The 15,338-nt window shown below is 49.5% G+C and overlaps 3 protein-coding genes across 3 annotated transcripts; all 3 read right to left on the bottom strand.

Annotated features, from left to right (window-relative positions):
- Positions 1 to 283: 283 nt before the first annotated feature.
- On the bottom strand, positions 284 to 1,245 carry BCR38DRAFT_460351 (ubiquitin-related domain-containing protein; the record flags this gene model as incomplete). Its single annotated transcript, XM_040862403.1, has 3 exons — positions 284 to 426; positions 507 to 890; positions 1,092 to 1,245. The coding sequence occupies 3 exons, from the start codon at positions 1,243 to 1,245 to the stop codon at positions 284 to 286; spliced, it is 681 nt and encodes a 226-aa protein (XP_040712266.1).
- Positions 1,246 to 7,248: 6,003 nt separating this feature from the next.
- On the bottom strand, positions 7,249 to 8,605 carry BCR38DRAFT_477294 (uncharacterized protein). The gene is made up of 2 exons (XM_040863069.1): positions 8,495 to 8,605; positions 7,249 to 8,442 (listed from the first exon to the last, which is right to left on the bottom strand). Exons 1-2 carry the CDS (start codon positions 8,567 to 8,569, stop codon positions 7,342 to 7,344), a joined length of 1,176 nt encoding a protein of 391 aa, XP_040712265.1. The 5' UTR covers positions 8,570 to 8,605; the 3' UTR covers positions 7,249 to 7,341.
- Positions 8,606 to 10,773: 2,168 nt separating this feature from the next.
- Positions 10,774 to 11,698, bottom strand: BCR38DRAFT_398975 (hydrophobic surface binding protein A-domain-containing protein; the record flags this gene model as incomplete). The annotated part of the gene is made up of 2 exons (XM_040857700.1): positions 11,607 to 11,698; positions 10,774 to 11,504 (listed from the first exon to the last, which is right to left on the bottom strand). Exon 2 carries the CDS (start codon positions 11,497 to 11,499, stop codon positions 10,774 to 10,776), a length of 726 nt encoding a protein of 241 aa, XP_040712264.1. The 5' UTR covers positions 11,500 to 11,504; positions 11,607 to 11,698.
- Between the last annotated feature and the right edge of the window lie 3,640 nt (positions 11,699 to 15,338).

Raw genomic sequence — 15,338 nt, 5'->3', positions numbered from 1 at the left:
TCCCCCCGCCCCGACCGCCAGTATCACAACCTCTGCTAGAAATTCGGATGCTTGCTTGTATACTGTCCCAAGCAATGACTCAACAAGAAAATGCGCCTTCGCATTCACTTGTAGCACCCATGCATCTTCGTGTCGTTCAAGAACAAAAGAACCGAAAACGAAGTCCATCACGCCGCCCATGCCCAAACTGAATTCATAAAAGAAAAAGAAAACAAAATAGTAAGCCTCGTCTCTCCCGCTGTATTTCTCTTTCTTCTCACCATCGCTTCTATTATCTATTCGATCATAAGATGATGCAACATCCGCCCCTACCAGAGTGGTGGCTAGAATCCTTAACCCTCTTAGTAGCCTCTTCTTCGTCGACAATCTCTTGCGGTTTGACCGTCATGTGCACTACATTCTTGGAGGTTTTGCTAAAGTTGTAATCTGCAAGTATATGTTAGCCAGTATTTCCAGTAAACCGCCAAAAATGAACCCCCAACACTAGAAAACGGGGAGGTACGTACTAGTCAGTGTCTGTCGATCCTCCAGCATCTTTCCAAAATATATCAATCGTATGCTGACAGGTTCCCTCGGCGGTGTATCCCATTCCTTCCGCCAATCTCGCAATATCAGCTCCTTCAGTGTATAGACCGTGATGCTGAACGGATCCGCCTTGCCATCGTCCGTCTTGCCAGTGATGTTGACATTGCGTTTGGCCAGGTACTTTTCGTCGATGCGGAAGGGATGTCGGGAACTAGACGACGTCTGCAGCAACAAGATATTCACAACCGGGTCCCCGTCGACGGCCGCTTCTAGGTCCGGGTCCGCCAGGTCGATCGTCAACGAGTCCTGCGCGGGCATCGTGGCAGAGATGGCCGGTGCTTTGCCCAGCGCCTTGGACGACGGCCCTTCAGTGCTGCCGGTGACAGCGTCGGACTGTGGCTCGAATGTAGGCAAGTGAGAGTGGAGGGGGGTGTTGGCGTCTGTGTCGAGGCGCGGTATTTGGTAAGGGTCAGCCCCAATTGCCTCTGAACCTGCTTTGTTGGTCTCGATTGCTGTGGTGGCAGTGGCAGCGCCTTCAGCGGACGTCGATGTAGCTATCACTTTACTATCTGGCGACAGTTCGTCCAGCTCAACCGCATCGGAAAGTGTCTGTAATTGTTGTTGTGGTGACGATGCTGCTGCTGCTGCTGCTGAAACCTGGGGCTCTTCGGCGTCCCGTAAACCCACGTCTCCACCCGTCGACCGACTCATCTCTGCCATCACGATTTCTGATATGGAGCAAATTCAAATCGGGGCTAGGTGTTGGCTGGCTGGCAATTGATGGGCCCAGAATGAACAAACTGGCAGACGGCGAGAATTGTTTGTATGGGGTCGTTCGGGGATCGGGAACAGTTGGGGGCGAAGGGAGGCTGTTCCGTGATTGCTACTTCGTAGAGCGGCAGGCAATGTTACATAGAAAATTCCCGACATATACAAGTACAGTATTTGTCTATGTTGCCTCCGACTTTTGACAATTGCCAATGATTGCACGATTGAAGGTTAAAGACAGCAGGAGGCAGTCCTTGCGCGCATGCACGCAGGAAACCAATGCGACACGAGCAACGGCGGATCACCAGATTGTGAGGGACCCCAAATCCACCCGACCGTTCTGTTACTTCTTTTTCGGGTGAGGTGTTTACTCGGTGCAACTGGGCTGTTGGGCCCGTGGTAAAATGTCCTTGAACAGGTTATAAATGGATGATGATGCTGATGGTTGGAAGGTCTATTATTAACGAGCGGAAATTGGAACTGGGAATTGGGTCAACCAGCAATGAAGAAGTCAGGTGGATGGGATCAGTACATGCAAGAGTGCAAGGACGGCCTACACTGGCAGGCTGCTGTAGCAGCAGTTGCAACCAAAAAAGCCCAAGCTCAGTTGAAGAACCCCCAGTAGCAAGCCCCCAGCCCCAGCTTCTTTTTGGGTTCCTGCTGGGCTGGAGATTTTTAAAGTTATGGGTCCCGTTTCGCTTTCATAGGTGACAGAGTCTGCAGACCAAGACTTTTTGGACTGGGGAACAAACGAAGATTTCATTTGATATTGGGGAGAGAAGGGAGTCGGCACAAGCAGTGACCAAGGGCTGGCTCTTTTACATCAACAACATTGAACATTGAATATTGAACAACACATCAATTCGACCCTTTATTGATTTCTTCAATCCTTTGTCAATGATACCTTTTCCGTGGAGCTAACTCAGCTAGAGACGCAGGGGATGTAGGCTTTCATAGACTCAACTCAGCACACACTGATCAGTGATCAATCAGGCGATAGTCAATGGCTCTCGTCCAGTCACAATCATCATGGCATCATCATTTAATAATATACAGGATGGAAAGCCGGACAAAATTCCTTGGTAGCGGAGCATAGGTTGCCTCCTCTACACCGCGGGAGCGGGAACGGATGACAAAAAATCAAGTCGAGGATCGGTCCTGTGTCACCCGGCTGTGGACAGAATTTGCCTAGTGCCACCCCAAGCAAGATATGCATTTCGGACATGTCGGCCTATGAGAGTGATTGGGGTGATTTCAAATTCCTTTCGATCCTCGCCCCGACTTGGTGCTAAATGTAGTTCCCGCTAACTCCCCCAAACTCGCTCTAGCTTCCAAATTGAGAGGCTACAACATAAAATCTAGATGCGGGGTATGTACTGTGTACGCTCCACGGATCATCCCACATAGCGTTGGGTCTAGACAGACTCATCAAGTAGGTAGTTCACTTTGGCCGCCGAGGAGTCGAACGAGCCTCAAGTCCATTCAAAGTAGCAGAGTCGTCGGATTCGTTATTACTAGCCAACCATCGCATGGTATTTTAAGCTGTCTCGAGGCTACAACTGCCACATGCCATTCAAAAAGTTCACATCACAAGGGCACTCCCCATCTTTGATCAAAGAGTTCAGCCTCTCAACTACCAAAAATGCTGATCCAGAGTTCTGGATCCAGACAGACTCTGAATTCCATATTTCCACATGCCGCCCCACGTGTTCGTGTTCGGATATCGAGCTAGTAGTTAGGTTCAAGTCTGCTCTTTCTAGCTTTGCTTCCACAACCTCGGACCCGGAAACAACGGTGCGAGAAGAGGACGAGCCAAGAAGTCCCATATGGCTCAAAAGCTGCCCGTGAAATGACATACCCCCAAACAGAGAGAACCCCATTTGACGTACCGAGGTCTGGCATGGTCTGTTGGCCGATCCGAGTTTTCTACAACCTGTGGCAGGCGGTTGTAAAAATGACCTAGCTACGCTTGACATTGTCAACGAGTGCGGATGGAAGTGGGAATTGGAACTTGCAGGCGATCGTATTAGCATATTTGCAATATGGTATCAACTACGAATCAACCGCTGATGCAGAAAGCCCAAATCATGTCCGCCGTATCTGTACCACTATGCTTTCAGTGCGATATGCATGTAACAATCTCTAAATTGGCTGCGGTCGCCACCAGAGTGCGCGTATGCAATCTGACATATTTCACTCACAGCATTACGGACCAGGTTGTTAAGACTACAATATCAACACGGCAGTCCACGAGCACCTAACCCACGTGTCCTGTGGTCTGTGAGCGATAACCAGTAACAAATACTCCCAGGCCCCCAGGTGGTAGACCCAATCCACCGGCAAATTTTGGTCACCTTTCACAGTCATGAAGTTCTCATCTAGAATTCTGGGCTCGAGTACCCGTGTAATACGCGGCAGTAACAAAGAGCCCCGGAAGCTGATATACACGCGGATAGAATTCGGCAGCAGTTTTACCTCCTCGCGCAGTGACGCCATTCACTAACTGTATATTTTCTCATTTATTCTGGCCATGGGCAGTCCAGGGTACACAACAGGAATAAAATCATTGTCATCGCGCAAGAACGTATTGAAGCGGGTTACAGTATTGTCTGACGAGTTTTCTCCCATCGAACCAACGCGCACTTCTGCCTACTCGTAATATATCAGTCAATGCTTATTCGAGAAGAAACTACATATTGGATTCGAGTACCAAAACGAAGTAGACACGATACTTGATAGAGTGAAATATGTCGAGTTTCGACTGCTCCATTATGCCCTGATCATTGAGCCGACAAATCCGCGTGTCAGGGTGCTCGTCATAATCTGCGCGCTCCTCCGTCGTTATCACCAGGAAACTCGCTTTGGTGCCACGTTCACTTCGAGGCCCACTTATCTACTTTCCAGGCCCCCTCTTCTACCGGCGCTTCAGGCTTTCTTTAACCCTGGCGACTGATGGTTGGTTACTCAATATGAATCCCTGTGTGGAGTTGTATCTAAACCCCCTGATGTCTTGCTCCCGGATAATTGGATGGGGCCATGTGCATACTAGTTATAACAGAAGCACACGCATGTGCCAGACCAGAGGTTATGGTCAAGTATATCTCGCTGACATACTCATAGCTTTCTGAATAAGTGTATATTGATCCAGCTTTCGGTAAGGAGCCACAAAATCGCTAGCAACGCGTGGCTCGGGGCAATGTGGCCAGGAAAAACCCTGCTCTGCAATGAATGCTCCCAAGCCTAGCTATACTATGTTTCTTTAATGTTTTTACAAGGTGTAGGAGAAATACTATCAGCTTTTAGAGTCACCGGCTGGCCCTCTCTATACGACAAATAAACAACTCTGTCGTCCCTGGCGCATGTGTCCGGATGTCAATGAGAAGCCCAATTACAGCGGCAGCAATTCATGTCTATCAGCCTAGGCAGGAAGTTCCGTGGGTTTCGCTATTGGCGGGTCCCTCATATACTTCCTACATCGGATACCTGCTGTCGTCTAAGTCTAAACACAAAGAAACCGTATATGCCTGGCATCGATGGGGCCTTCGGATACGTCCTATGTAGGAGTCCTCTGCTGTCGTCTAAGCACGAAGAGATAAAAAGAAACAAAAGACTGAAATACCCAGCATCGACGAAGCCTTCGGATATATCCGACATTGAAATTCTCCGATTGGTTGATGGACAAAACATCAATGTGGAAACTGCATAGTACTTAAATCTCAACTCCCACTACCAGCTTGCAGTGCGCAGTGGATAGTGGGACGGATAGGAGAACCTCTGTACCTCTTTTTCATATGACGGTGACGGTGACAATGCACTCTTTTACATCAAGTATCAATAATGCGACTTCAGGAGTTGAAAGCAAGAAGTATCGCAGCCAGCGGAAAGATAACGGAGACCACGGTCAAGCCAGCTTTCATACACAACCTCCGAAGGCAAAAACTCGGCATCCAGCTTAGATGAGGCGCACGATGAGAAGGACAACCACTGTCATGATAGAAGCCGGCTATGCGATCTGGAAACCAGGCGGTCTCATCGTCACCGCACCAGTACGGTTGTGGGTGCGAGCAGCGCCAACATGACGATAACTGGGTTTTCACGCACCATCGCGCGGCAATAAAGCATAGTCTCGCGGATACGCAGTTCAGTCACCCGCTGGTCGAGAAAAGACGACGGAAGTGTGCATCGTCGACTTGGACGGACCGGCCTTTGAACTAGCCGACGCACAATAAAGTCAGCACGACGCTCCTCTACGGCTTCGTCACCATGACGGCAACCCGGGCTTCTTCGTCGTATCCGGCAGGCACAAAGCAGGTTGCGCAGCAATTTGGTATGAGCGAGCAAGTGGCATTCTGGGCACCTCACTCTACCTAGCAGGCTTTGGACTAGGTCCGCTGCTTTGCGCGCCACTATCCGAAGTATATGACCGCAGAGCGGCTGTTCTAATGCCTATGATCATGGCGATATGTTTTTACTTCGCTCGGCCACGGCAAATGACCTCCAGACGTTGATGTTGACTCGGTTTTGGGGCGCCTTCTTCGCCTCGGCACCCGTCACCAACACTAGCGGCGTCTTAGGCGATCTCTTCTCGCATGCCCATCGAGGCATAGCCATGGAAGGATATGCAATGGCACTGGTTGGTGGACAGATGGTTGGGCCCATCTTATAGGCCTCCGTTGTCATACAGCCGTCTCTGGGCTGGCGTTGGACTGAGTACCTCGCGGGCAAACTGCAGGCCTTCGCCTTATTTTCCGCTGTCGTCTTAATCGACGAGTCGTATCCGCCTACCTATCCTATTCATTTTCAGGCCCGTCTTCTTTGTCAAGACACGGGAAACTCGGCACTGCACACAAAGTTTGAAGAGTGGAATGTCAGCATCGTCGAGATTGTCAGGAAGTTCCTGTTCCGGCCATCTGGAGCTGCTGTGCACTCCCATCTATTTTCTCATTGCAATCTACAACAGTTTCTGTTATGGCATCTTTTACATGCAGCCTGGGTGCCATAATGGAAACCGTCATCAACATCCTCAACCAGCTCAACTACAACAAGGCATGCCACACCGCTCAGTATTACGCAATTCCCGAGAAACGGCTCCACCCCCTGATGCTCGGATCTATCCTATTCGAAGGAGGCCAGTTCATCACGGCCTGGACGGCAGAACCCAGCGTCGAACTACCTTGTCGATACCTTCCAGATGTACGCCGCCTCGGCCGTGGGCATAAACATATTCTTGAGGAGCGCTTTCGCCCTGCCATTTCCCCTCGTTGTCTCGCCCCTTTACCGCAACCTCGGTGTGGGGCCGGGATCGAGAATTTTCGCAGGATTTGCCTGTCTGTTGATACCTGTGCCTTCTGTATTTTATGTATATCGGGAGCTGATCAGAGCCGGGAGCAAGTGGGACAAAGCAAGCGTGTATCGAACATGAGTGAATGCCCTGCTCTACTTGGTGTGGAGGCAGGGATAACAGAGGGTCCAGACTTAAAGGCCAGAAGTGTGAAGAGATGCATGGACGGTCTGAGTTCCCGGCAGGTCTCTGTATCACAGACATGCATGTGTTTTAGTAGCAATGACATTGGGGTTACGGAGGATTTAGAAGATACTTATGATTGCAGAAAGGACTATGTAATGCTGGAGAAATGCAAAGGACATAGATGAGTGAATAGACTAGTTGGTCGAGACCGATCAATTCTCGTGCGCTACACAGAACCGACGAAGCCGATGCGTATCTTCTAACCGACCGCAGGATCGCAGGTGCAGCTGGATTCACCTCCCAATGTACTATGCATTCCATTTTGGGTGTACCAATGGCAATAGGTCAGATGTGTCCTGTATCCTATCCATATTAAAGCTTGGAAATATGGACTAGGCAACCATGTTCCATGGCTATAAGTGTTCCTGTGCCACATAGCCGTAGTATATTTATTCTTACCTGTTGAAGATTATAATCGATTGCTATTTACTGTGAATGCAGGCTGTGTAAGTTACAAATTAAAATATACTACTCAATGTTTACACTGAAACTAATATCTGGAGAACCTTGACCCAGTGCCCCTACCCTCTCCTCTCCCCTACCGCCACAGCTGGCTGTACACTGGCGTCGACCTGCAACGAATAGAGGAGATTCTCGGCCATGAGTAATACTTGTCCATTACTTGCAAATCCGAAATTAGCCACCCCGCCCTCGACAAGCACCTTTCCCAGTAATCGGCCTGAAGCACCATAGACATCGACTCCGTCACCCGTTCCTACCCACACGTTGCCGTTAGTATCGCAGTGGATGCCATCGCCAATTCCTGCCGAAGGAACGGCAAATATGCGACGATTTACGAATGACGCGATGGTGTCATTCGGCGAGTTGTACCGAACGTCAAAGGCGTAGATGGACTTGCCGGCGGGCAGAATATCGGATGACACAGCGGCCCCTGCTTCCGTGATGTATACAGTATTTTCGTCGGGAGAGAAGGTGACTCCGTTAGGTAACTCAATATCATCTGCGACGACACGGATGTCGGTGCTGCCCGGGACGAAGCCATAGACTAAGCTGGGCATCGTGGGAATGGGACGGACATTCTGGATGAAGCCTATCTGCGGATCTGTGAAGTAGACGGCGCCTTTCCGTGTGACAAAAATATCGTTGGGTGAGTTCAACGGGGAACCCATGTAGTTGTTCAGAATCAAGGTTGCTGCTGTGGTATTGCTTGGTGGAGGATTGGTTGGCAGATACACCAAGGCTGCACCGGCCGGGCTCGATAGGTTGCCCTGGGCTGCCCAGAGAATGCCATCTTGGAACTGGAATCCGCCATTGGCCAGTGTTAGCGGCGCTGTGTTGTTGTTGATGATCTCCGAGGCCCATCCTGTGGTATTGGAAAATGTTGTCCGGGACACCACCACCGTCTTGTTGTTGGAAGCCGGCGACAGAGAGGCAGTATCAAACTGATTGGACGAGCTGTAGAAGGTCAGCGGTTCCAGCGAAGTGACTATGCCAGCTTCGTGGAACGCTGGGAACGTCGCATTGTATACGACTGTCAGGCTTGGGCTGGCGCCGAGAATTGTCAAGAAAGGTTCCGAGTAGACCTGAAATGGACTTGTTGCCACTTGCGTAGAAGCGATGATGGTGACATTGTTGATAGCGACATCAACTGGCGAAATAGGCTTTGGCTCTTTAGTTATTGCGCACTGCGCGACTTCAACAGATCGAACCTACCAAAATTCCATTCAGCCCCTGAGCGGTGACCAGCAGCGGCACCAGGACCAAGCCGGTGATTACGTAAGAGGCCATTCGCAAACTGTCGTCTGCACGTTGGGCAATGAGGAGCGACTTGATGCAGACGATAGAGGCCTCTATGCCCTACCTTTTAAATACAATTGACCGAAGCTGTGGACCCTGCACGACACAGACATCGCAATCTCGAGCGCATTGATTGAGTATATCTCACAATCATAGACACCACCTGAATCAAACTTACAGAAACACCGCCAAGGTGTTCATCTTGCTTGGCAACCCATAAAGACGATCTTGGCGATCTATGTTGGCGAATTCATAACGCAAAAGGCCCCACTACACGACTTGAGCCGACACCTCGGCATACTTTGTACAAGCTCCAAGCATAGTTCTTAGCTGCCTATAGGTAGTCGAGCGACTGTGAACCAACAACATACAATCGCGACTATACAGTTCCTTCGCGGGCTACAGGTCACTTGGAAATACATAGGTTTTGCCTCTATTTGTATTGTATTAACATTAGAACGAGTCAACCCGGATACAAATGGTATTTAAATGACTCGGGCGACGGTGGAGAAATTTTTAGATTAAACCCCCGAGTGGTGGCCGACAGGCCCCTACGAGCTACGATCAGGCTGGTGACCGAAAAATATTCTTATTTTGTAGCATGTAATGATTTTTCCTACTTGGTGACTCAAGCGCTTCTAACAGAGGTGGGAGAAATACTTTAGAACAGAGGCATCCCTGTGGCTTGATTTTTCTATAATAAATTAACGAATAGATAAGCTGTTAACCTGGCCCCCCACCTCTAGATTTACATAAAGGCCAAAAAAAAAAGATTTTTTTTTCTTTCTCTATGATGGTTACTTCTGGTTTGAGGCGGGGTTTTGTAGCCCTGTACTTGGCCGTACCTTCCTACCTCCTCTGTTAAGAGGTAGCCCGCTAGAAACGCTTGAGCCACCAAGTGATAGCAACATCCCGCAGGTAAGACCCGCATTTCAACTACATGCCTCGATCTGAAAACGAAGGGTAGTTGTGGATTCCGATATTTGATGTGCGCCTCTCAGCCGTTAGCGTACTGGTAAGGCCAGTATAATTGACTTCAAAAGTTAATTCTTATCCTGTTGGTAAGCCAGGTTGCGTGAGCTGACGACATCTCAGAGGGGGAACGGTACAAGTGGGATTTGTCTATTAGCGAAGATGAAGTTTATATACCCTACTGTTCTGCTTGTCGCGATGGAAGACACCTGGAACGGGCCACCATGCGCTGGATCTGGCTCTACTGGAGACTAGAGGTCGTATCCAACTCGTATATTGTACATCGAGGCCTTAAATGGCAATCACAACGTTCGTTCACGGCGCGACTGGCAGTAAGTGGGAACTTACTCTCTACGGGCCAGTACAGAGTACGGGAGTCCTTCCAACTAAACATCATAGCCTTGTATCTCTTCGGGGCTGATACGTATGCTTTGACCTCCTTCCCCGCAACGACGGCAGAGGGTGTTTGTTGACCATCACGGTCGCGGGTGGACTACAGCTCATGGTTGGGGTTTTTTCGATAATATGGAGAATAGGTTTGGTTGCCCAGTTGTGGTGGCATGATGAGCAGGACTTTATCATGTATGTCTTGTCGGATAAAATTTGCAGACTCTAGCAGAAGCACTCCGCTGTGACGAAGCGTTAGTTACGGACAACCCATTCCGAAGACGGTCAAATAGGAATAGTAGTTTGTATTTAGGTGTAAGATACCTTTTCCGAAGGTCGTCGCATCCAAGGAAGCGTGTAGATAGGCCTAGTATACAAGTCCCATAAATCACTTCGCACGGGGTTACTAACTTCTGGCAACCTACAGAGCATCAAAGATTTACAAGCTTTATTTTGATTACCATGGTATGGTAACATGTATCTTCGAGTCCGACGGGAGTAAGATGGTGAGGAACGGCCTGAAGGTATAGAAAACGAACAACACAACGGTATACTAGATCACAATCTATGGCTTGAGATTGGAAACGATTCTTGATTGCTCATATTGTCTGTTAAACGAAGTTCGACCCTTAATTGTCTGCGAATATGTACAGGAGAACCGACAGAACAATATACGAGGAAAGCGAAGGTATGACGGGGTTCTGTGTCCAGCCGAACAACCGCGTGGCTATGAATGATAGGTAAAACTTGCTGAAGTTACTGAGTATATTCCCGGCAGAATCCACAGCCCGAGCCAATAGTATTACGTCCAGCTGCAAGCAACATTCTGTGCCTCCTCACAACATCGCCAGCGCCACGGCGAAGGCTCCACCGGTCAGCAGGAACGAGGCAGCGACATGAACGGCAGCGCTGGCATTTGGTGTAGTACTGCCCTGGGGTCTGCTACCAGCATTTGTGGTGGAATTGCTAGCCGCCACACTACCCGCAGCCGCAGCCGTACCCCCAGCGGCGGCACCGTTGGTGCAATTACCAGGAGCAAAGGCGCCCGCGACTTGGTTCAAGGTATCAGTGAAGCCGGCGGTGACCTGACCGGCCACTTCCTGAACCTGTTGGGGCACCTTCGACACGGTGGCATCAATTAGGTTCTTGCCCTGAGCACCCAGGTCCTGGCTCTGGGTGAAAAGAACCTCGCAGAGCCCGGCCTGTTGGAATTGCGGCTTCTTGTCCACGATGTGAGTGACAAGTTTGGTGCCTACGTCTTGAATTGGACCCAGTGATGACTGAAGCGTGAGGGCTTCTTGTAGGGTAATAGGCGTGGTCGCTTTGATTTGTTCGGTGGCGGTCTTGAGTGTTGTGATGAGCGTCGCAGCGTCGCCTCCCAGTGCTGTGAAATCTTGACCGTTGAATGCCTGGACGGTTCCGTCGAGTTTCATGAGCGAGTCTCCGACCGTTTTGATGACGTTCGATATGGTAGCCACATCTCGTCGGACATAGTCGAGCAATGACTGAGACTTGGCAGAGACCGCGAAGGCCGTAATGGAAAGTGTCGTTGAGAGTTTCATGGTTGCTATTTGACGAGTTTTAGTCAGCGGAAAGCGGTGACGATTCAAGTGACTTAGAAGATTTGAATGAACAAGATGACTTTGAATTAATAGTGTGGGTTCACTACATTTAAGCTACACTGAAAACTTTCAAAGGGGTGGCAAACACCATTTATCTACTGTGTCAGTCTCACGACATGTCTACTCGAGTTGGATGAGGTGAAACTTGCCGTGTGTAGTTGAGTTCGGGTATGAAGTTCGACCACGCATCGAGTACCCTATGCGGTGCTAGATCGAACGAGCTATGACGTTTTATCGTACACAGCACCAATAAACGTCTGTGAAGAAGGTCAGTAAGCTGAGTATTCCCAAGAGCTGGCAGCAGGTACGAACGTTCCAAGCGGTTAAAATTCTGGACATTCAAAGTATCACCTGAACTACGAGCCACCAATCGCTGCTTGTGACGATGCTGACTAGCTTCAGCTGTTTCATAGGGGAATTGATCGGATGAGCTCGAGCGAGATGACGGCCAATTCACTCAACCCACCCTTAGTTATTAACATTCACATTGTGCAATGCTTAAGATCAAATCACTCTACCTAGATCCGCTGCGAATGTAGAAATGATTACATTGACGAGACAGACTACCTTGTTCTCTAGTTTTCTGATGCCTAAGCCACGAACGAGCAAAACAGTATATAAAACAAATCACCCAATGTGTTAGTCATGCCCACAGGAAGGACCTTGCAACTAAGCCAGACAGCCTGTTGCTAACATTATGCAACCGAAGCAGATCTACACCTTCCCAGGGATTATAATTGTTAGTGCAGTGACTTACCAGGGTCCTGGCCAGTGCACTTAACCCTTTTCGGCAGAAGTCACTTTTCTAGTAATTTCTATGGAAAGGAATCTCTAATACAAATTGGCACCTTAGTACTATAGTATGACAGCACTACAGCAACTTAGATAATGACTTTGGATCTTATTCGTGTTCGTGCCCCGCAAGGTATATCTATTAGCAGTTAAACCTTCAACTCTAACAAAGTCTTGTATACCGAACTCGCGCACGATGAACGGATCGAAATTTAAGCTCTTCGCAAATATGCTTGTAATGGGCTAGTCCCACCTTAGCGGAATAAGCTCAAGAAAGCTCTAATCAGGACTGTTACGAACCGTTGGCCCTGAACCAACATTACAGGCCCGTCGGCAGGCCAGGTGGATACAGACGCTAGGATCACGGGACCCCGCATCGGAGGAAGGAAAGGACCGACAGATCACGTGACATACAGGGGTGGATATGTTGGATATGTTGGTTGTCCAAGATATCCAAATGATCCAGAGCACTGCGCCCGGCACGTCTCACGTGATGAGACGTTAAAATTTCAATCAATCAATCAAACCAAATGATCCAGAAGAAATAACAGGGGTGGATATGTTGGATATGTTGAACAACCAACATATCCAAGTGGGGATCAGTGGAGGAGAGATGGGCATATAAGGGACAGGACTCCCAGGCATGTAATAGATAGACAGTCTCTACTTCAGTGATCAGTCTAAGCATCAATCTAACCCATTGGTGAGGCAAACTGCCTTGACGACTCTAATCCCAGTTACCCTACTTGAATACTTCAGTTACCCCAAAGCACTATACTCCATACGTCAGACCCCGATATTATTGCTTGAGGACTCCGCAGCAGGACTTACTACTAGCACAAACCCTTACAGATGTGACGACTGACACATGGACGATAAGCAGGGACATCCTGACATGGCCTGCCCTGATCTGGACGAGCGCGTTCCCCTTATAATAGGAGAACGGCCAGACATACTTGTAACCCTTTCCTTCTCTTTCTTCCCTAGTTTAGTATTCAACAATAGAGATGCACTGATATGCAACCTTGATTCGTACCTATGTGCCTCTGCCTCGTTACAACAGACTCTTTAGTGGTTTACGCAGCTAGACTATTAGAGGTTTCGTTACAAGGACCCCCTAAAAGACAGTAATAGCTCTAATAGGACGACGAATACCGCTATTTCCCTTAGTATGATCTCCAATTCTTTTTACCGCCTATTCTCTTATTTTAACTAACATATACCCTTATATGATTGATTGATTGAAATTTAACGTCTCATCACGTGAGACGTGCCGGGCGCAGTGCCGGCATGGTCAATGCTAGTCGAATCTATGTTACAGGGGACTGTCTTCATCTAACATTCCTGTTCAGTGCGATGGGCAGATCTCAGTGAAGAAATTGGTCTCCTCCGCCCATTGGCAAAACAAACGAGCTCCCTTGGCCGTGCCTAGGAGGGAATCTATACTATTCTTGGCCATATGCGCTTTTAGATGACCGGGCGTGGCCTTGCGGCCGCGCTTGCAAAAGTAGAAGTGGACTGGTGTCTTTGTCTTTCCACACCCGCAGTTGAGCAGTGCGTCGCGATGCTGGAGTCTCTCGTGGTAGGTCACGAAATCCCCGTGGTGCGACCTCGCTGCGAGTAATCTGCCTAGGTGTTGCCGGGGCAGGCCAAGTTCGGGGGGTCGCGGGTGGATAGCGATCCCTAGATCTCGATACTGTTGAGGGCAGGTAGTGGCCCATCGATCGTTGAAACTCTTCCAAGTGTAGGATCTCGCGATTCTCTTTATATGTGCGAATGAGGCCGGGTGTTGTGTCTTGGGTGGTTGCTCACAGGCCGCTTTGGCCTGGACATCTGCTTCTTCGTTTCCGGGGATGCCTACGTGTCCTGGGCACCACCAGATATACACTTGTCCCGGGGATGTCCAGGGTTTTCGCTCTCTCTGTGACCAGGTTTTGGACAGCTCTTGGAAGGCGGTGAATTTTGCTTGACTGCTTCCGGGACTTGGACAGATGAGCCTACCCGCAACCGCGAGATTATCGAGGCAGATGTGGACGTTATCTGCCATGCTGTTGGACGGAAGCTTTACAGCCTCCTGAAGCCCCCGTAGTGCTGCGTGGGCTTCCGCATCGTATACCTCTATCTGAGAGCCCAGTAGTTCGGACCCGCAGAGTAGTCTTTTACCGGCCTGATAACCAGCCCAGCCTGCTCCAGCTAAAGTCCTGTCGCTATGGGTAGCCAGCGAGCCGTCTGTATAGATTATTATATCGCGCTTTGAAAACTCGTTTATGCTTTGTAGAAACGAGCGGGCAGCCTCCTCCTTTGACTGTCCTGGGATATAACCGATCTTGGCGAGGGTGATGGACCATTCGCCAGCCTGCTCCCAGGGCGGTATTTGCAGAGGATCTATATATTCTGCAGTATCTGGGGTTAGGCTCGCCATACGCCTTAACCTCGAATCGGGGCCTGTAGGATGTCTGAGCCTCCTGCGTAAGGGATGGCGGCTATCCAGTTTGTGTAATCTAACAGAAGCCGCATAGAGTTTTGCGTCGAGTGCGATTTCTGCTGGCGGTAGTGCCGCTTCCCGTTGCAGGATCGGTATTGGCGTGGTCCTGTATACAGGGAGCATGGCTCTCATTGCGGTATTCTGCGTTCGATCCATTTGGTCAGCTAGGGATTGGACCCGGTTTGAGATAATGCGTCCATTCTTGTTCTGTCTGGCAGACGGCCACCATGCTTCCGAGGCGTAGAATTGCACGGGGAGCACGCACGCGATTACAGCTTGACGGAGTAGTCGTGTTGGGGCCCCTCTGATTGTGTTTCCTAACGACCGGAGTCCGTTAGCAACCTGTAGAGCTTTAGCTGAGACGAATTTGACATGGGCCTTAAAGCTAAGCTTTCTATCGAAGTAGACGCCTAACCACCTGAGTGCAGCACCGATTTTGATGGGTTGAACAGTGTGGATCGTTCCATTCTGTTGCGTAGTGGTAATGGGTGGGTTTGCATCT

The sequence above is a fragment of the Pseudomassariella vexata genome, assembly GCF_002105095.1.
Source record: "Pseudomassariella vexata strain CBS 129021 chromosome Unknown BCR38scaffold_13, whole genome shotgun sequence".
NCBI lineage: Eukaryota > Fungi > Ascomycota > Sordariomycetes > Amphisphaeriales > Pseudomassariaceae > Pseudomassariella > Pseudomassariella vexata.
The sequence above is the reverse complement of the archived record's forward strand: the minus strand, read 5'-3'. Positions and strand labels throughout refer to the sequence as shown.